We start from the raw sequence: 22082 nt of genomic DNA on the forward strand, positions 1-22082 counted from the left end.
ACTGTATATTATGTATTGTAATGTCTCCTTTTGTAAAAACATTTTGTATGTTTTTCATAAACACGGCCTCCCTTTTGGATTAAATATAAAATGTAATAGTTCTGTTTCTTTTGTCCAGTAATCGTTCCTCCCCCGAAGCCATATACACTACCAGAACGCAGGCGTCCGATCAGGCCTGTATTATATTTTAAAATTGATCGGTGGTGGCAGCGAATAATATTAATAGGGCTATTGTGAAGCTGGCAGTGACCGTACGGGGGAGTATACACATATTCCATGCGTTGGAATCCAGAGGTGTGTACGCCATACGCTCTCTGCTCACTGGCCGATAGCTACGTAGTGAGTAATCGGGATCGTGTGAGCACGAATCCCTGACAATCCTGACAAGGTGTTGGCAGCGATGGGATATTGTGTGATCTCCCCGGTGTCATCCCTGACTGTCCTGACATATGGTAGATGCATGTCCGACTCTTTTTGTTTCAATCATACGCTATTGTTTCAAATAGATGTCAGCCTGTTACTGCCGAGGGATGGTGACTCCCTTCGCTATGATGACCAGATGGGGTCAGAGGTTATACACCGTAAAGGGGAGTGGTGGGGGCGGAGGTTCTATATCGCGGGTGATGGGACCGGAGGTTATACACCGAGGGGGTGATGGGGCTAGAGGTTATACATAGAGGGGTTGTGAAGGGGCAGGAGGTTATACACCAGGGGGCAATGGGGCAGGAGGCTATACACAGGGGGGGTGATGGGGCTAGATGTTACACACCGAGGGGGTTATGGGGCCGGAGGTTATACACAGAGGGGTTGTGATGGGGCCGGAGGTTATACACCAAGGGGGTGCTGGGAACAGATTATATACACCGGTGGCGAGGGGCTAGATGTTATACACCGGGAAGGGGGGGGGGCAAGGAGGGTCTGGAGGTTATACAACGGAGTGTTGATGGGGCCTTAGGTTATACACTGAGGGGATGATGGGGCCGCATGATATTCACCGGGGACGAGGGGCTGGAAGTTTTCTTTGTGGGGGGCGAGGGTCTGGAGGTTATACACAGGGGGGGTACAGGGCCAGAGGTTATACGCCTAGGGTGTGGTGCTTGATGTTATATATTGGGGCGAGGGGCTGTAGGCTTACACCTGAAGGGCCGGGGACCGGAGGTTATACACCGGGGAGCGATGCGATGGTGGTTACATACTGAGGATGTGGGGCCGGATATTATAGACCAGGGGGTGAGAAGCTGGACGTTATACACCGGAGGGGAGGGGACAGCGGTTATATTTTGGTAGGGAAGAACCGTGATGGATTATGCGTGATGATATAATGTATTATGGGTGATGCTTTGATGGATTATGAGGGATGATATCATGGATTAGTGATGATTTGCTGGATTATGGGTTATTATGTGATGTATTATGGGATGTGGTGGATTATGGATGTGGTGGATTATGGATAATGTGTTTTTGATTATGGGTAATGATGTAACATAGTAACGTAGGTTGAATAAAGACCTCGGTCCATCCAGTTCAACCTTTCTCTCCCCCAATCGTCCTCCCTACACTAACACTACAATAACGTACTAGGACAAATGAACCCGTTTATAATTTTTTAATTAGTTTTATTTTTTGTATTACTGTTATGAAATTACTAAAATCCCTGTACCTAAATCTGTTGATCCAGAAGAAGGTAAAAGCCCCAGGACACATTCAGCCAATTTACCGTATTTTTCGGACTATAAGATGCACCTAGGTTTTAGAGGAGGAAAATTTAAAAAAAAAATTTAAGCAAAAAATGTGTTCATGATGCACTTTTAAGGGGGAGGGGGTCTGCTGCTGAAACTGGTATAGAGGTAATATCCCCCAATTCTGACAATATCCCCTATCCTGGTATATATGCCCCCCCCTTCCTTTTATATGTGGTCCCCATCCCCATCCTAGTATGCATGGCACTCCTCATCCCTATCCTGGTATGCATGGCACTCCTCATCGCTATCCTGGTGTGCATGGCACCCCTCATCCCTATCCTGGTATGCATGGCACCCCTAATCTCTATCCTGGTATGCATGGCACCCCTAATCCCTATCCTGGTATGCATGGCACCCCTAATCTCTATCCTGGTATGCATGGCACAGCAATCTCCATCCTGGTATGCATGGCACAGCAATCCCTATCCTGATATGAATGGCACCCCTAATCCCTGTCCTGGTATGCATGGCACCCCTCATCCCTATCCTGATATACATGGCACTCCTCATCCCCGTCTTGGTATGAATGGCACCCCTAATCCCCATTCTGGTGTGCATAGCACCCCTAATCCCCATCCTGATATGCATGGCACCTCTAATCCCTATCCTGTTATGTATGGCCCCCTCATCTTTATCCTGGTATGTTTGACCCCCTCATCTTTATCCTGTCATGTATCGCCCTGTCAGGAAAACTTGCCGGCCGGTGGGTGCCGCTCTCTGGCGACCCCTTGCCTCTCAGGTCAGTCAAGGTACTGCACCTAGAGTAAGTAGTGCCAGGAAGCTGCCACCAGCGGGGGAAGACACTGTGGGGTGTGTGTTGTCCCTTACACGTCACTAATCCGTGACGCCACGATACGGGCACAGCTCTCTGGCGCCCCCTGCCTCTCAGGTCAGTCAAGGTACTCCACCTAGAGTGAGTGGTCGCCGGAGAGGCCGTCCTGTAGCCCACTGGGTATTTGAGGCCCTCTGCAGTGAGGGTGGTATATATATATTTCCCTGGCCGCGCCAGTAATATATATCCACACCCCCGACCATCACTGCCAGCCTTCCTCAAATCCCCCCAGATGGTATGCTGCCACCAGTTCTCGTTTGATACAAGTCCGTTAAAAGACTGATATCGGGTCAGGAACCAACCCGGTAGCGTTTATGGCTTCGGGGAGGAGAACGATTACAGAACAAAAGAAACAGAACTATTAAATTTTATATTTAATCCAAAAAGGGAGGCAGTGTTTAGGAAAAATATATACATAAGGATGTTACAAAGGGGACATTAAAATACATAGGCAGTTACATAAAATAAACAGGAGGAAAGAGAAGATAAATTACTTACACTATACGATCGTGGAGACGATTCTATATAGGTGGAGGAGGGGCTCTCCAGATTATGCTGTTATTGAACAGGACCCGTTGCTTATAATTCTTATTCCCCCCTGGCAATGAGTGCTCCTGTCTTCTCCATAGATTACTTTATACCTAAGGAGAGACCTGGCCACATGCCCCTTGCGGTGACATCATGTGGGCCGGTCTTCAGCCTGTAGATTTTTATTAGAAATGCTGACTTTTGCGATAACTCATCGCCCGTTAATCGCAGAAGCTCGCAAACTACGCCATATTTTCCCTCATGATTTTATCTTTATTTTGACATCACGCATCACATCGCTGCAGTCTGCTAATCCGGGGTTCTTGCACTACGGCCCCCCGATGTTGGTTACGGCCCTGGAAAGTGACCTACATAATCCGGGTCTGATTTGGTCACTACACATATGGGTCCCGTTACTGTCGGACCTATAGAACTCATATTATTTCATAACTAATATCGGAGTCAGTTCGTCTACAAACTTTCCTTTGAGGCTCGGGAACTAGTCTTCACAAGTACACGTAAATTAGTGCAAGCCTGCGGTTGTAATTACCCCCTGCTCTCTCAGAGACAAGAGGCTTGGTTCCCTAACGAAGTTTTAACACTTCTTCCCTGGCCGTGTGTGAATAACTATTTATCAGTCGCGCGTTAATTGGGGCTTTGTGCTGGCAGAAGGAGTGGGTGAGGGAGGGGTGAACATGTGTGTCACGCAGATGGAAGGACATTTTCCTGATATTAATATTTTCTAATATTCCTGACACACCCCCTCATCTTTTTCCTGTTATGTATGACCCCCTCATCTTTATCCTGTTATGTATGGCCCCCTCATCTTTATCCTGTCATGTATGGCCCCCTCAGCGTTACCCTGGTATGTATGGTCCCCTCATCCTTACCCTGGTATGTATGGTCCCCTCATCCTTACCCTGGTATGTATGGCCCCCTCATCCTTATCCTAGTATGCATGGTCCCCCTAATCTCCATCAGGCTGCACATAAAAAAATAAACACTCCTACTCACCTTTCTTCTCTCCTCCAGCGCTGCGTCCTGTCTGCCCGCACTGATCTCTCCATGTGAGTTGCCCGTGACGTCACTGCCATGCGTGGCTCACATGGAGAGATCAGCTGCCGAAAGTCACTGCTCCCCACGCCGGGACTGTGTGTGTCGGGAGAGTGACTTCACTCTCCTTCATAGCCGGCACACAGCGTAGCCGCGCTGCGGCTCCTGCTGCTGCCGGGCTATCGCGTGTGCCGGCTTATCAAAGGGCATGAATATTCACCGCTCCCCATGCCCATGGGCGAGGAGAGAGGTTGAATATTCATGCCCTTTAACAGCGGGCACGTGCGATTCTGGCAGCAGCAGGAGCCGCAGCCCGGCTACACTGTGTGTCGCTATTAAGAAGCATGAATATTCACTGCTCCCCACGCCCCATGGTCGTGGGGAGCAGTGAATATTCATTTTCTTTAGCAGCGGGGACAGTGTAGGCTGCAGCGGGCGGCTGCTGCCTCCTGTGCCCCGCTCCTCCACCGCTGCCACTCCCCCCCATACCCCACATATATATATGACTCACCCCCTGGGCCGTGGGGCACCCGGAACCGGGCTTCTATGCGATGCTGGGGGTAGTAGTGACAACCCGATCTCGTGGCTCAGGGTGGTGAGACCAAATGCTGTGGCAGTCTATTTATCAGTGTTTTGAATGTCCGACTATGCCCCCCGTGGATTGCGGTCAGGGATAACTGCCGCTGCGAGGCAGACCACTGAGGCTGGTGTTGGTGTGCAGCACAGGGGTAGGACAACTCCCCACGGGAAGAGTGTAGCCTCAGGGCAGTGTAGGTGAATGCTGGGGGTGATAGTGCAGGCCGCAATAGTAAGAGTTCAGAGTCCGCTTCAAACAGTCCAGGGTCTTTATTGCAGATGTTATTACTGACCCAACAGGAGTACCGGGCAGGAATGGGCCTGGGTGTCTGAGGGCATTCGGGCGAGCTCCGCTGGTCAGGGTGAGTGTGTAGGCCTACCGTTCTCTCTATGCCCTTGCTGACTATCCCCCTTTTCGTGGTATGATAGCTCACGTCCCTGAGCTGGCCGTGTACTTTGCCTGTATGGCTTGCGACTCGGGCCTTCGGTACCTTTTGCTTCTCCATGCTGTACTGGTCCCTCTGTGTGGCGGAGCCTCCAGGCTTCTTAGGCCAAGGGACCTGAAATCCCTCGCGAGTTGGTTCTCTGCTGCTGGGCTTGCAACCCTGACAGCCTCGGACCCCAATGTCCGGTAGATCGGTTCTCTCAGCCAGGACCCGCTCTCGTCGCCTCTGTCCCTGGTTTGCAGTCTCTCCTCTGCCTCACGGACTCCTCAGCTGCTGCTGACCTGTCCCTTCCTCTAAGGGACACTTCTGGACACTTCAGAAGTGGGTTCTGGTCTCTCTAACCCTGCCCCAGTTCCAGCTTTTATAGGGGCAGCCTGCTCCCCCTACTGGCCTGGGACAGGAGGTGCTGCATGCTAATGGTCCCTGACCAGGGAACCTCCCTCCTGCTCTCAGACACAGCCTTTAATATTTGTGGCATCCAGGCCTGGGGAGACACATATACACCCCCCAACATTCGGACTATAAGACGCACCCCCCATAGGAGAGGCCTCCATCCCGTGTAATATAGGAGAGGCCTCCATCCCCTGTAATATGGATGAGGCCTCCATCCTGTGTAATATAGATGAGGCCTCCATCCCGTGTAATGTAGGAGAGGCCTCCATCCCGTGTAATACAGGAGAGGCCTCCATCCCGTGTAATATAGGAGAGGTCTCCATCCCGTGTAATGTAGGATAGACCTCCATCCCGTGTAATATAGGAGAGGCCTCCATCCCGTGTAATATAAGAAAGGCCTCCATCTCGTGTAATATAGGAGAGGCCTCCACCCCGTGTAATATAGGAGAGGTCTCCATCCCGTATAATGTAGGAGAGGCCTCCATCCCATGTAATATAGGAGATGTCTCCACCCCGTGTAATATAGGAGAGGCCTCCATCCCGTGTAATGTAGGAGAGGCCTCCATCCCATGTAATATAGGAGAGGTCTCCACCCCGTGTAATATAGGAGAAGTCTCCATCCCGTGTAATGTAGGAGAGGCCTCCATCCCGTGTAATGTAGGAGAGGCCTCCATCCCGTGTAATGTAGGAGAGGCCTCCATCCCGTGTAATGTAGGAGAGGCCTCCATCCCGTGTAATATACTAGTTGCCGCCTTTGAAGTGACTCTAACTTCTGAATATCCTTTTTAAATTGTGGAACCCAAAACTGGATCCATTCCAGATGTGTTGGATTATGGGTTATTATGTGGTGAATTATGGGTGATGATTTGATGAATTATCAATAATGATATGTTCAATTATGGGTGATGATTTGTTGGCTTATGTGTAATAACGTGGTGGATTATGGATGATGACGTGGTGGATTATGGTTGATGATGTGGTGGATTATGTGTGATGATGTGGTGGATTATGTGTGATGATGTGGTGGATTATGGGTGATGATGTGGTGGATTATGTGTGATGATGTGGTGGATTATGGGTGATGATTTGTTGGTTTATGTGTGATGATGTGGTGGATTATGGATGATGACGTGGTGGATTATGGGTGATGATGTTGTGGATTAAGGGTGATGATGTGATGGATTATGTGTGATGATGTGGTGGATTATGGGTGATGATTTGTTGTCTTATGTGTGATGATGTGGTGGATTATGGATGATGACGTGGTGGATTATGTGTGATGATGTGGTGGATTATGGGTGATGATGTGATGGATTATGTGTGATGATGTGGTGGATTATGGGTGATGATTTGTTGTCTTATGTGTGATGATGTGGTGGATTATGAGTGATGATGTGGTGGATTATGTGTGATGATGTGGTGGATTATGGGTGATGATGTGGTGGATTATGTGTGATGATGTGGTGGATTATGGGTGATGATGTGGTGGATTATGGGTGATGATGTGGTGGATTATGAGTGATGATGTGGTGGATTATGGGTGATGACGTGGTGGATTATGGGTGATGATGTGGTGGATTATGGGTTATTATGTGGTGGGTTTTGGGTGGGTGATTGGCTGTCCTGTGACTTCTTCTTCTCCTTCTTCTGCAGTTTGCGTTGATACAATACTCTCAAGATGTTACGGTGGAGTTTACATTCAGAAGATTTCAGAATAAGGACCTGACCGATGAGCTAAACATTAGATATCAGAATGGAGGTTCCACGAGGACGCGCACCGCCATCCTGAAGGCCGTGTACGTAGCACGTAAAAAAGGGGGAGCAGGAGAATCTATATCCAAAATGTCAGCCACATCTATATTGACACGAATTTCCAAAGAAGGGAGCCAGAGAAAGAGCTCTTAATGAAAATGTATATTTATTATTTTATAAATAGACAACCATAAAAGAGTTTACATAATATTAGTGGTGACTGGTGAAAGAAGCAGAACCAGATAGGCAGATGAAAGAAGCCAATAAAAGGAGACCATCCCCCCCCATAGAAGAGTGTCACAGAAATCAGTAAATAATTATATATAAAGATATCTATATATACCCAATGACAGATTGCAACAGAATGATAATCTAGTAGTAAGATACTGTCAAATCCTGATCTATTCGACCATGGAGTATAATATAGTCAAGCGCTGATCTCATTAATGCAGAGTATATCAGTATTTGAAATGCAGTCTGCAAATAAGCAAGCAAATGTGTTAAGTTCCTATATAGAGGAAGTGGAAGAACTATCAGGGATAGACAGTCATGAGGCAATCCTTATGCAATACACGTTTAGATGCATGCACTAGAACCATATGACTCTAATATAATACATAGATATAGTGATAATTTTTACCTTGTGACATGTTCTATGTGCTATGCACGCTCTGCCAGGAGGGGGCTGATAGCGCGCCTCGACGCGCGTTTCGCCTGCGTGGCTTCGTCAGGAGGCGTGGCTATGAGTGTGTGGGTGGGAGTATAAATATGATCCAACTATCCAGTCCAGCGAATCAGCATCCTGCATTACAAATGCTCTGCCCTTTCCTGCAGCCGGGCGTGTTCTGGGCAAGCCGTGCATAGCAGAGAGTGAATGACTCATCCTGCTGCCCTGGCAACCCAGGCCCGTCCCAGACGCTAGAGGTATGCAGGTGTAGAATGTAGCATGTGAAGGGTCTGTGCGCGCCACGGACTGGTGCCTGCTTTATGCCATACTTCTGGGGAGGCTGACGGCAGGATGCAACGTTGATGGCTGGCTTGGCCGTTCCTTCCTCATCCATGTACCTGCGTCATGTATCCTGCACCAGGTGCCGTCATACTGCCAGTCTCTGCCATATGAGGACGGCCCGCGGGTGCTGGATCCGGGGTTCTTGGAGGTTTTGGTTCTCCGGTCTCTGCTGATAATCTTCCCCCTTTCCTCTTTCCACAGTAATGATCTTTTCATCCCTTTGTCACGGAAAGTTGCCCGGAAACTTCTCATTGTCATCACAGATGGGGAATCAAATGGTGAAACCATTAGTTTTAGAGAAACAACAAGAAAAGCCGAGGAGCTTGGGATCCAGCGCATTTCTATTGGGGTAAATTTTCCAGAATCGTCTGTATTTCTTTTATGACATAGGTCACAAAAGCCTCTCATCTAGCCAAATCAGATCTCATGCTTTGCACTGATGAGGGGCAACAGCCCGAAACACTGTGGCTGCAAATTGAGATTCTGATTTGACTTTCATCCTAAGTCATATTGCACGACTCATTAAAGCGTCGATTCTGAAGTGTAGGATTGCTGCTTCCAATAGGTGGCGCTATAGAGTACAAGTCCTCTTCCTCTCTGAAGAGGCAATTTGCATTTTGTGACATACAAAACCTGTCGAGGAAGGAGAAGTGTTTGCCCGAGAAAGAACATGTTGTCTACATCATTATACTAAAAATAGACTGAGGCCTCCGGTCCTGCCCTCGGGTCAGAGTCAAACTACCAGTCCCGACCATGGGTCAGATTCCAACTACCTGTCCCGTCCTCCTGTGAGGGTAAGGCCACTATTCCCTCTGTCAGCTCAGAGTCAGGCCGCCTGTCTCGGCCTCAAGTCAGAGTCAAGCCACCAGTCCTGCCCTTGGGTCAGAGCCAGGCCACTGGTCCCACCCTCATGTCAAAGTTAGACCTCCTGTCCCGGTCCTGGGTCAGAGTCAGAGTCAGACCACCTGTCCCACCCTTGAGTCAGAGTCAGGCCACCAGTTCTGCCCTCATGTCAAAGTTAGACCTCCTGTTCCGGTTCCGGGTCAGAGTCAGACCACCTGTCCCACCCTTGAGACAGGGTCAGGTCTCCAGTCCTGCCAATCAGGTCAGAGGTCAGGTTATAGGTCTCGCCCTTGGGTCAAGGAGAGGCCACCACTATTGGGACTTATTTCGTAGTCATTATGTTGAGCATAATATTAGATACATTATCTCTCACCAGCCACCAATTGTGCCTCCTCCTAGGTGGGCGAGTCCTTCAACACTCCCTCAGCTTATAACGAGTTACTGATGATCGCCTCATCTAATGATAGCATCTATCAAGTCAATGACTTCTCTGCTCTGAACGACATCCAGAAGAAGCTGCAGGAGAAGATCTTTGCTATTGAAGGTTGGTGTGAAGTGTCATCGTCGCTCTCTCCTACTTACCGCCTACATCTCCACCATTAACTCTGTAACCTGTGGAAGGAAATGTTATAATATCCGTAGTCTCCGGAGGGGGGGGGGGGACCTATAATATATCTGCCAACCGTGCCAGATCCAGTTGAACAGATCTGTCTACCTAGGCCAGGTCCCAACTTTCACTCCTCTCCTGCTGTGCAGGTTTCAGTCCTTGTATCACTGACTGTCACGGTGGCGTTAAGGTCTGTGGAATCCACATCTTACACTCTTCCTTTTAACTCCATTGATAGCTATGATCAGCACTGGGTGACTTGGGCATCGACTCAAAGACCTGTAGCTCCTAGCCAGGTTAGCAAGAGTTAAATCTTTGCTGGGCTACATTGTTAATCTCCTTTAGTCACACTCTGTGGGAGAACCAGTCATGTCTGCTCTCCTTCTATATATGTTGGCTTTGCTATGCTGGTAATGCCAGCTACAATTACTCTATCCTGGTCTGGAGAGCTTGACACATCCTGGTTTACTGGTGGATATTCCAAAGTTTATTGCAAGCGGTGTTTGGTGAAGCCTCTCCTTTTGTCTTTATGTCACTTTGTGGCCCTTAGGGCTTTATACTTATGTTCCTTAGTATTTTTCCCTGTGAGAGTGCTGTGTGCATCTGTTTTGACCTGACTATCTTGTTTGTGTTTTCCCTATACACTTAACAGATTAGTGCTACTCAGGAGCATAGTGAGGAATGAGACCCAGGCTTCCTCACCATCAGGAGTATCCCTAGGAACAGAGACAGACAGTTCACTACTTAATATTTCCTTCTCCGAGGAGAGTTGGCATCTCTGTGCTCTGTACACACTTACATTCATTTATCTCATTCTTCTTTTATTTTGAGGTCTAGTCTTCCCGGGATTCAAACTCTCAACCCGTAGCATTAGAGGCAGCAGCAATAGCTTTCATCCACAGGCTGCAGTGTTACGTATAGGAGAATTTTCAGCACTTGAATGTACATTGTATTCTTACTCTTTAAATAGATTTTTTTCTTGCAATAATATTACTAAAACATAATGAAAAACAATTACAATATTTTTAATCCACTTTTTTTAAAATAAATGAGAAATCAGCAAACAATAGACATATTTGTATCTCTGTAATTGTAAATTCGACCCGCACAACACAGTAATCAGATTATTTACAGTGATTATTCATGCATTTTCCCCATCATTTGATGCAGATGTGCAGCAATGCATTTAATGTGGTTTCTATAGTACAGAAATGTCTTGATTCTGCACTTAAAGAAGCACCTGCAGTTTTTTCCTTGCATTTTTTTTCAGGCTCCACATAGAAGCTTATAGAGATAAAAAGAAAAAAGCACTAAAACCGCACAGCACGACAGACGCACCGAGGGCGGAGGTTTCATGGAATCACGTCCACTTTGCTTTAGACTGTGTTCACATGTAGTATAAATGCTGCAGATTTTCTGCTGCTTTTTTTGCACAGAAATTCCGCTGTATAACTGTCCAAGCAAAGTAGATGTGAATTCATGAAAACTGCGCCCCCTATGGTCTAAATTGTGCAGTTTTGGTGTTTTTTTTTTCTCTCTTCTCTTCTATGTGGAGCCTAAAAAAACGCAGGTGAAAAGCTGCAGAAACTTTTCTGCACTATATAAAACACATTAAAAACGCGGCTTCACATCTGCACCAGAAACACGTCAAATAAGGGGGAGAAGGCCTAAAAGCGCAGCAAGAATCAGAGAAGAGAGAAAAAAAAAAAGCAGCATTTACACTGAATGTGAACATGGCCTTACTGATGGATTTGGCAAAATGGCACTGAAAAAATGACAGTTTGTCTCGCAAAAAAGAGCCGGACCCAATATAGAGAGCGAGGTCCCAGCCCCGCAGCTCCAGCCGACAGTCTCTGCAGTCTCGGGGGTCTGCTGAGTGTCCCTCACTGTTACCGACCCTCTGACAACTCCTCCTGCCAGAGGAGAGAGCATGGTAAATGAGTCTGGCAAAAGTTTGCCATTTAGTTTGTTCTTCTTTCTCTTAAAGTTGTGAGTTCTGACTATAATAATGTCCACAGTCTCCGGGATGTGGGGTGACTGACAACCAATATGGTCACATTACATTTCCCCCAGCAGTTGTCACTCTGCATCAGATCTTATATCACAATGTCTCTCCTGTAGAAAGACCGGCAACCAGTATAATTCCCCATCATCCGGTACTGGTCGGGCTCCTCCGGTACGCCACACTGCGTCCCAGTAACAGCACCGCCAGGAGGACTCTCAGGAGGACTCTCAGGAGGACTCACAGGAGGAATCCGAGGAGGACTCACAGGAGGACTCTCAGGAGGACTCTCAGGAGGAATCTGAGGAGGACTCTCAGGAGGACTCTCAGGAGGACTCTCAGGAGGACTCTCAGGAGGACTCACAGGAGGAATCTGAGGAGGACTCACGGGCGGACTATCAGGAGGACTCACAGGAGGACTCACAGGAGGACTCACAGGAGGACTCACAGGAGGACTATCAGGAGGACTCACAGGAGGACTCTAAGGGTACTCACAGGAGGACCCTCAGGAGGACTCACAAGCTCTGATGGCAGACATTCATCCGATTGTCTCTCATCATCGATGACCCCGGTCGCGTGTGAGTCATCACCTCTCATGTCCCCGCAGGTACAGAGTCACTCACCGGACAATCATTTGAGATGGAGTATTCACAGGAAGGATTCAGTGCAGTCATCACCCCGGTAAGAGACCCATATCTGGATCATCCTCATACATATAGTGGTGTGAAAAAGTATTTGCCCCCTTCCTGATTTCTTATTCTTTTGTATGTTTGTCACTTAAATGTTTCAGATCACAAAACAAATGTAAATATTAGACAAAGATAACACAAGTAACCACAAAATGCAGTTTTTAAATGAAGGTCTTTATTATTAAGGGAAAAAGAAATCCAAACCTACAGGGTCCTGTGTGATAGTGATTGCCTCTAAACCTAATAACTGGTTGGACTCTTAGCAGTAACAACTGAAATCAAGCGTTTCCGATAACTGGAAATGAGTCTTTACAATGCTCTAGAGGTATTTTTGCCACTCATCTTTGTAGAATTGTTGTAATTCAGCCACATTGGAGGTTTCCGAGCATGAACCACCTTTTTAAGGTCCGGCCACAGCATCTCAATCGGATTAAGGTCATGACTTTGACTAGGCCACTCCAAAGTCTTCATTTTGGTTTTCTTAGGCCATTCAGAGGTGGACTTGCTGGTGTGTTTTGGATCATTGTCCTGCTGCATAACCCAAGTGCGCTTCAGCTTGAGGTCACGAACAGATGGCCGGACATTCTTCTATACAAGGACTATATACAAGTCCCCCTCCCCTATATATACGATATATACTTTGTCCTCCCATCTACATCTCATATATGCATGTTACATCAGGTTTTTCCTGTGTTTAGGATGGCGCTCTCCTCGGAGCAGTTGGTGCCTATGGTTGGACAGGTGGGGCATACAATTACCGGATCGGTCAGCAAAAGGTGACCTTTATAAATGTGACGGAGGAGAACACTGACATGAAGGACTCGTATATGGGTGAGGATGACAGTACTCCTCCTGGTGAATGGTTGGTGTATCATCCTCCAGACACGAGGAGCAGGTTTGGATTCTCAGATCTGAATTTGCTGAAATGTTTTTTTTTTAAGGTTATTCTGTGCTGCAATTACAATCTGACATCATCGCAATGGGCGCCCCCCGATTCCAACATTCTGGAAAGGTCCTGGTCTTCAGATGGGACACACAGAGTGCTCGCTGGAATTCGGCAGCCAATGTCCTCGGTGACCAGGTGATGACCCACCATGATGACATTTCTGCGATCTCAAATAGTCACCTATGACCTGCTCCCTATGCTGTGCCCTCCAGGTGTATACAGTTACCTATGACTTTGTACATGGAAGTCTTCTGCTCCCTGCATTGTCTCTTTGTACAATCACCCATGACTTGTCCTGGAGGTCTCCCCTGCTCCCCATAATGGTCCTTTAGCTCTGTGCAATCACCCATGACTTGTCCTAGAGGTCTCTCCTGCTCCCCATAATGGTCCTTCAGCTCTGTACAATCACCCATGACTTGTCCTGGAGGTCTCTCCTGCTCCCCATAATGGTCCTTCAGCTCTGTACAATCACCCATGACTTGTCCTGGAGGTCTCTCCTGCTCCCCATAATGGTCCTTCAGCTGTGTACAATCACCCATGACTTGTCCAGGAGGTCTCTCCTCCACCTCATAATGGTCCTTCAGCTCTGAGCAATCACCCATGACTTGTCCTGGAGGTCTCTCCTGCTCCCTATATTGGTCCTTCAGCTCTGAACAATCACCCATGACTTGTCCTGGAGGTCTCTCCTGCTCCCCATAATGGTCCTTCAGCTCTGTACAATCACCCATGACTTGTCCCGGAGGTCTCTCCTGCTCCCCATAATGGTCCTTCAGCTCTGTACAATCACCCATGACTTGTCCAGGAGGTCTCTCCTCCTCCCCATAATAGTCCTTCAGCTCTGTACAATCACCCATGACTTGTCCAGGAGGTCTCTCCTGCTCCCCATAATGGTCCTTCAGCTCTGTACAATCACCCATGACTTGTCCAGGAGGTCTCTCCTCCTCCCCATAATGGTCCTTCAGCTCTGTACAATCACCCATGACTTGTCCTGGAAGTCTCTCCTGCTCGCCATAATGGTCCTTCAGCTCTGAGCAATCACCCATGACTTGTCCTGGAGGTCTCTCCTGCTCCCTATATTGGTCCTTCAGCTCTGAACAATCACCCATGACTTGTCCTGGAGGTCTCTCCTGCTCCCCATAATGGTCCTTCAGCTCTGTACAATCACCCATGACTTGTCCTGGAGGTCTCTCCTGCTCCCCATAATGGTCCTTCAACTCTGTACAGTCACCCATGACTTGTCCTGGAGGTCTCTCCTGCTCCCCATAATGGTCCTTCAGCTCTGTGAAATCACCCATGACTTGTCCTGGAGGTCTCTCCTGCTCCCCATAATGGTCCTTCAGCTCTGTGCAATCACCCATGACTTGTCCAGGAGGTCTCTCCTCCTCCCCATAATGGTCCTTCAGCTCTGTGCAATCACCCATGACTTGTCCAGGAGGTCTCTCCTCCTTCCCATAATGGTCCTTCAGCTCTGTACAATCACCCATGAGTTGTCCTGGAGGTCTCTCCTGCTCCCTATATTGGTCCTTCAGCTCTGTACGATCACCCATGACTTGTCCTGGAGGTCTCTCCTGCTCTGTATATTGGTCCTTCAGCTCTATGCAATCACCCATGAGTTGTCCTGGAGGTCTCTCCTCCTCCCCATAATGGTCCTTCAGCTCTGAACAATCACCCATGACTTGTCCAGGAGGTCTCTCCTCCTCCCCATAATAGTCCTTCAGCTCTGAACAATCACCCATGACTTGTCCAGGAGGTCTCTCCTCCTCCCCATAATGGTCCTTCAGCTCTGAACAATCACCCATGACTTGTCCAGGAGGTCTCTCCTCCTCCCCATAATGGTCCTTCAGCTCTGTACAATCACCCATGAGTTGTCCTGGAGGTCTCTCCTGCTCCCTATATTGGTCCTTCAGCTCTGTACAATCACCCATGACTTGTCCTGGAGGTCTCCTGCTCTCTATGTTGGCGCTGCAGTTCTGTACTATCACCTATGACTTGTTCTGGAGGTATCGCGCTCCCTTTGTTGGACCTCCAGTTCTGTACAATCACCGTTCTGGAGGTATCCCGCTTCCTACGTTGGCCCTCCAGTTCTGTGCAATCACCTATGATTTGTTCTGGAGGTCTCCCGCTCTCTACGTTGGCACTCCAGTTCTGTACAATCACCTATGACTTGTTCTGGAGGTCTCCCGCTCCCGACGTTGCAGCCTCCAGTTCTGCACAATCACCTATGACTTGTCACTGGAGGAGTTTCACCTGGACTGGTAGTTGAATGGACAGATCGCAATGAGACACTCGAGAGCTCAGAGCTTTTGGGTATTATTTCTGTTTTCTTTACAGATCGGATCGTACTTTGGATCAGCCTTGAGCATGGTTAAAACATCTCCATCAGACTTTGTCTTGGTGGTCGGAGCCCCAACGTATTATTCTCCAGTAGCTCCAGGAGGACGAGTCTATCTGTGCCCCGTCTCTGCCCAGGTGAGACTTCTAGATATCTAATAGCCATGAGCCTATGGATGATACCTTCCTCCTGCAGAATGTCATCAGTGCCGTGGGGATCATGAGCAGCTCCTCTCCATGTATGTAGATTGTGGAAGTCACTTCTCCATGTTTTACACCATTGTTGGTCCCAGCAGGAGATGAAACCTCAGATAAGACCAAGCACCCTCATCTGCCGTGAGACTCTTCAGGGTGAGAGCAGCCAATCTATGGGACATTTTGGTGCAGCCATCACCGTTCTTCCAGACCTGACTGCAGACGGGCTTCCAGATCTTGCTGTTGGGGCCCCTTTTGAAAATGACGGTCAAGGAGCTTTGTATATCTTCCCAGGGAAGGTTGGAGGCTTCAGAATGACTCGTATACAGGTGGGTTATGATACAACCACAGGCAAAGGATAAGGAGCTTAATACATGATTGAACTTCTGCTTCATCAAGATACGTTGACGCCATTTTCAGCCATTCTTTACATTTCCACTTGTTCTTCAGCGCATTGAGGGAAGTCAGATGAGAAGTGGAATGCAGTTCTTTGGAAGATCACTGGCGGGTAACTTGGACATGACAAATGATGGGCTGCCGGATGTGACGGTGGGGGGAGAAGGCGTCACGGTCATACTGAGGTAAGAATGAGGCCTATGCACCACGCAGGCCACTCCAGAGGCTGCTCTGTCCTGTGATGTCGCGTACGACTCGTAAAGGTCGTTTTCCCCCAAAACTGGGTAATCAGAAAAGTGGAGGTTGTGTCACTATATGAATGGCCACCATTACCATGCAGATCTCTGTGTGATCCCCTGGGCCACCATATTATTCGTCCTATAATGGGTTAATGGGACATTTAACCACTGGTCTAGGCAGATCACTCCAGGATTTATGTGGTATTTCATGACTTGTTGGAGTTAAGGCCTCTGACACTTCTCGTGTTCTGTGCTCCTGGTCATATTGTTCATGTTTCCCCCATTCAGATCTCGGCCCGTACTCCAGGTCATTGTGTCCATGATCTTCAGGCCACCCCAGTTTCCTCTTTCTTCCTATGAATGTACAGATACTAGAAAACAACAGGTGACAGAAATTCATGTCTGCTTCAACAAAAGGCTGAAGAGCACCGAAGCGACAGGTAAGGTGGGTGGTATGGGGATGGGCGTTCCATTGGAATATGGCATATACCAATCTGTGACCACATATAGACCCACAATGCCGTTACTGCTCAGTATAATGGTCATTCATTAGTTCTGTCATTTACACAAAGTCGTCTGATTTACATGTTGGAGGCGATCTAACAATAAGGATCCATGTCTACGGGACTGGGAATGTAATAGGGTCCGTGCATCTTATTGATCCAGCATAGGGACTGTAATGAGGTCTGGGGGTCTGACAGGTCCAGTGTAGGAGCCTTCACTATGGCAGAGGGATTGTAATGAGGTCTAGGGGTTTGACAGGTCCAGTGTGGGGGCTTCCACTATGGTAGAGTTAATGAAATGAGATCTCGGGGTCTGACAGGTCCAGTAGAGGGTCCTCCACTATGACAGAGGGAATGTAATGAAGTCTGGAGGTCTGGCAGGTCCAGTAGAGGGTCCCCCACTATGGTAGAAGGAATGTAATGAGGTCTGGAGGTCTGGCAGGTCCAGTAGAGGGACCTCCACTATGGAAGAGGGAATGTAATGAAGTCAGGGGGTCTGACAGGTCCGTTAGAGGGTCCTCCACTATGGCAGAGGGAATGTAATGAGGTCTGGGGGACTGACAGGTTTAGTAGAGGGTCCTCCACTATGGCAGAGGGAATGTAATGAGGTTTAGGGGTCTCACAGGTCCAGTACAGGGTCCTCCACTATGGCAGAGGGACTGTAATGAGGTCTGCGGGTCTGACAGGTCCAGTAGAGGGTCTTCCACTATGGCAGAGGGAATGTAATGAGGTTTGGGGGTCTCACAGGTCCAGTAGACGGTCCTCCACTTTGGCAGAGGGACTGTAATGAGGTCTGGAGGTCTGACAGGTCCAGTAGAGGGTCCTCCTCTATGGAAGAGAGAGTGTAATGAGGTCTGGGGGTCTGACAGATCCAGTAGAGGGTCATCCACTATGGCAGAGGAACTGTAATGAGGTCTCGGGGTCTAACAGGTTCAGTAGAGGGACCTCCACTATAGCAGAGGGAATGTAATGAGATCTGGAGGTCTTACAGGTCCAGTAGAGGGGCCTCCATTATACCAGAGAGACTTTAATGAGGTTTGGGGATCTGGCAGGTCCAGTAGAGGGCCCTCCACTATGGCAGGGGGACTGTAATGAGGTCTGGGGGGTCTGACAGATCCAGTAGAGGGTCATCCACTATGGCAGAGGAACTGTAATGAGGTCTGGGGGTCTAACAGGTTCAGTAGAGGGACCTCCACTATAGCAGAGGGAATGTGATGAGATCTGGAGGTCTTACAGGTCCAGTAGAGGGGCCTCCATTATACCAGAGAGACTTTAATGAGTTTTGGGGATCTGGCAGTCCAGTAGAGGGCCCTCCACTATGGCAGGGGGACTGTAATGAGGTCTGGGGGGTCTGACAGGTCCAGTAGAGGGACCTCCACTATGGCAGAGGGAATGTAATTAGGTCTGGAGGTCTGACAGGTCCAGTAGAGGGTCCTCCACTATGGCAGAGGAACTGTAATAAGGTCTGGGGGTCTGGCAGGTCTATTAGAGGGACCTCCACTATGGCAGAGGAACTGTAATGAAGTCTAGAGGTCTTCATCCTCTGGTTGCCCTTTCTATCACTATACTATATGCAGGGGTGAGATCCATGTCTGGACTTTGTGCAGTTCTCACTGATTCTGCTTTCTTCCAGGTGACACCATGTCATCGGTGGAGTACACCCTCCAGTTGGATGCAAGGCGCACCCAGAGTCGTGCTGTCTTCTCTGGCACCTCTGTACCGAAAGATCGCATGTTATCTGTATCTCGGGAACTCAGAGATCGTCGGACCTGTGACAAATATGAAATCAATCTTCCTGTTAGTATTTATTATGCCCTGACGACATCCGATAACACACTGACCATTGGAGGCCATTTTTCTCCACTGATACACACTGTTCTGGCACGTAATTTACCCACGCCACTCACACAAGCCACTTCTAGGAGTCTTAGTGTCACCCAGAAGCTGATGTAGTTGTCGGATCTCGGTATTGGCGAAAGATGAGGAGAACAAGAAACTTGAATAGTTTTTAAGGTAGACTTAAGTCTGTCGAGTTCAGCTTTTACCCTGACTTTGACCCAGAGGAAGCAAAAACCCCATGCGGCAGATGCCAATATTAGAGGAAAAATTCCTTCCTGATTTCACAAACGGCAATCAGACGAGTTTCCTGGATCAGCGTCCATCACAGAATCTCGTAGCCAAACATTTACAATATTCTGTTTATATGTGTTAAGATCCGGGGTCTTCCATGGGCGTAACGCTACTCAGCCAACAAAGGGTTATGGTAAAACAGCGTTGCAATATTTTATTGAACCACAAAGCAGACAATAAACACACAGAACAGTCCCGGCAAATACCCAAGATGGTGGAACATTACACAGTCTCACCCTTCCTTCTCCGCCCGCCTGGGATAGAACAGCTGTGACTTTGGAGACTTCCAGGGCCAACTACCTCAACCAGTGGCCACCCGCTTCTGGCGGGCCCCCACAGAGGGAAAGTAGCGGCAAGCTTAGGAAGCTAGCAGTCCATCGAGGTACAAGGCCAGGAGACACGAGGGTCCCAACATGGCCTCTCCAAGAGTTTCCATGGGGCCAGATGACCGGTGGGTCCCAATCTGGCTTCTCCGAATGTCTCCGTGGGTTGCAGGTGACCGGTGGGTCCCTCCTGGCAACCCCAAACAACATATCCATAGTTTCTCTGATGGTCAATGGAGCAGATCCGTAGCTTTCCAGTCAGGGCCGTACCCTTAGACTAGAATCATGTAGAATACAAATCTGTGTCTCTTTGGGTAATGCCATGCAATCCATCTACTGTCCTGAAGGATGTCTCTCATTCTCCTTGTAAAGTCTTTCTGACTCTCTTTGATTCTCTGTTCCAAGTCTCACTGCTATAGAAGCATATGTCCTTTTTAAGTACACATCCACAGGTCAAGGGTCATTAGTCACATGTCAGAGGTAAAGGTGCAGGGCATTACTCACATGTCTCAGCTCTCAGTGTTTTAGCTAATCAATTTACATAGTTGGTATCACAGGGGCTCTTGTAAATACACATCTAGCTGACTTTTAGTACAATTTGTCATTAGCATAGTAAACATGATTGTTTCCAAACGAATAGAATTCAACATTCAGGGTTATACAAATACTGGTCTGTTCTTATTTACCAGACACAAAGATGATAGGGTATTTCTCTTGGACTAACAAAGCTAAATGTCTGGCTTATTAAGATTTTAGGCTGTATCGTCACAATGTGTGAATCCATTTTCCTTTTTCTCATTCTCTGCTCCTCAGGAGTGTGTGGAGGACTCTCTAACTCCTCTTCGTGTCAGTGTCAACTTCTCATTGATTGGGAATCCTGTTCTTAGTGAGGACTCACAACGCAGCCGCTCAGGAGAGGTGAGAAGGAACTCCCGGGAGAGGTCATTGTTGTCTTGTGATGTATGATGGATTATCGGTGGTCAGGCCGGTGGTCACACTATGTGGGATCTTCTCTGCACTTTAGGGCACACGTGGAGAATGTTGGACCATTCTGCATCTCCAGATTATGGGGAATTCCTCTCTTTCCCATTCATTGCTATAAATTGACTATTTTGTAGATCTCCTTTGAGAAGAATTGTGGTGTTGATAGCGTGTGTAGGGATGACCTGAGCATGAATCTCACCTTCAGTGGGTAAGCGTTAACCTTGTCTTGTCTAGCTCTCATGATGTTAGAACACATCTGTGACAGTTTCCCTCCGTTCTTTCTTTCTTTCTCTCTCTCCTCTTTCTTTCTCGCAGTCTCCAGCACCTGGTAGTTGGTTTGTTTCTTGATGTAAACCTAACAGTGTCAGTGACAAATAAAGGAGATGATTCATACAATGCTCGAGTCCTAATTCCCTTCCCTCCAAACCTGTCTTATCGCAGAGTGTCACTTCTACAGGTATGTCTCTTTCTTTTGGTCGATGTCTCTGTCTGCACTGGACAAGTTTAGTTAGTATTTATTATTTTTTGTCCTTTCTGTTTTTGCAGAGTAACAAGCGAGTTACAATCACGTGCTCGACTCTGAACAGCCAGAGAACTGTAATCTGCGGAGTCAATCAGCCTCTGCTGAGACCCAACACCACGGTGAGAGACCACCAGAGACAGCAGAACCACATCATGTCGCACATTATTGGGGGAGCCGATGGGTATTTGCTCTTTATCTGTCACCCTCTTGAGGTCTGTAGCTTTTGAGGTTTACTTGTAGACCCATGCGTGACCTGTTGGTTAGATAAGTGGTCATTGAGCAGATTCCCACATGATGTCTGACTGTTATCAGACCATGAAGTCCGGAGATGCTTCTCGATGAAAGAGCAACCAATGCATGAATCCAAGTTGGGTACTAACAAGTCATTTTCCCTTGACCTTGGCATTTAGTTGGGTGAAGGAAAGCCTCATTACGGTCCTTTCTTGAATCCCCTAAAGAGTACTAATCAGACCAATAAAAGAAGCAAGTTCTTGACCCAGTGGTGAATGTGAGCGACTGAAAGATCCATTTCTTGGCCAATATCTATCAGATTCACTTTATAATATACCATGGTCACAGCCTGCATGTCCATGGCCAGCTGTAGTCAAGATTGGTGCCCTGCATCTTCAGTCTCATGTTGAGTTACTCTTCCGGTTTTCTTTCAGGCCATCTTCTTGGTCAGTTTTTATGTTGCACCCTCATCGGATTTGGGAGATTCATTAACTATGAGCGCCAATGTGACTAGGTAACAACCCAACCTGTTCAGAGGGCAGTGTCCAGACGCTGACCGTACAGTTCCCGGCTGTAATTCATTCTCCATGTGTCTCTACAGTGATAATAATGCGACGGCTCCAAGTGACCGGATGAAGTCCTCAGCCACCATAAAAGTGCTCTACTCCATCTTTGTGACCATCACCAGGTGAGCAAAGAAAGACATCTGTGTGGTATCTAAAATCCATGCAGTTTAGTCTGAGCTGTGAGAAGAGCACGCTCTCAACGAGGCCATCATGTGGGAATGACATGGCAAGATCTATATGTAT

General features: G+C 48.0%; 1 protein-coding gene across 2 annotated transcripts in view; it reads left to right on the plus strand.

Annotated features, from left to right (window-relative positions):
• LOC141162673 (integrin alpha-X-like) overlaps nucleotides 1-22082 on the plus strand; it is a 182224-nt gene that overhangs the window by 137848 nt on the left and 22294 nt on the right. Inside the window, exons 7-23 of one of the 2 annotated variants that reach the window (XM_073649024.1) lie at nucleotides 7224-7366; nucleotides 8533-8680; nucleotides 9574-9718; nucleotides 12391-12464; nucleotides 13171-13303; nucleotides 13414-13553; nucleotides 15750-15887; nucleotides 16046-16273; nucleotides 16395-16525; nucleotides 16868-17019; nucleotides 18716-18879; nucleotides 20349-20453; nucleotides 20654-20727; nucleotides 20835-20976; nucleotides 21066-21161; nucleotides 21708-21787; nucleotides 21875-21961. In XM_073649024.1, coding sequence (XP_073505125.1) covers nucleotides 7224-7366; nucleotides 8533-8680; nucleotides 9574-9718; nucleotides 12391-12464; nucleotides 13171-13303; nucleotides 13414-13553; nucleotides 15750-15887; nucleotides 16046-16273; nucleotides 16395-16525; nucleotides 16868-17019; nucleotides 18716-18879; nucleotides 20349-20453; nucleotides 20654-20727; nucleotides 20835-20976; nucleotides 21066-21161; nucleotides 21708-21787; nucleotides 21875-21961 — 2180 coding nt within the window. Of the gene's footprint in view, nucleotides 1-7223; nucleotides 7367-8254; nucleotides 8411-8532; nucleotides 8681-9573; nucleotides 9719-12390; nucleotides 12465-13170; nucleotides 13304-13413; nucleotides 13554-15749; nucleotides 15888-16045; nucleotides 16274-16394; nucleotides 16526-16867; nucleotides 17020-18715; nucleotides 18880-20348; nucleotides 20454-20653; nucleotides 20728-20834; nucleotides 20977-21065; nucleotides 21162-21707; nucleotides 21788-21874; nucleotides 21962-22082 lie in introns of those variants that run through there. The other variant, XM_073649025.1, reaches the window with a different exon arrangement.

This window comes from Phyllobates terribilis, unplaced genomic scaffold (genome assembly GCF_046119375.1).
Source record: "Phyllobates terribilis strain yellow unplaced genomic scaffold, ASM4611937v1 Scaffold_9__5_contigs__length_417890890, whole genome shotgun sequence".
Lineage (NCBI taxonomy): Eukaryota > Metazoa > Chordata > Amphibia > Anura > Dendrobatidae > Phyllobates > Phyllobates terribilis.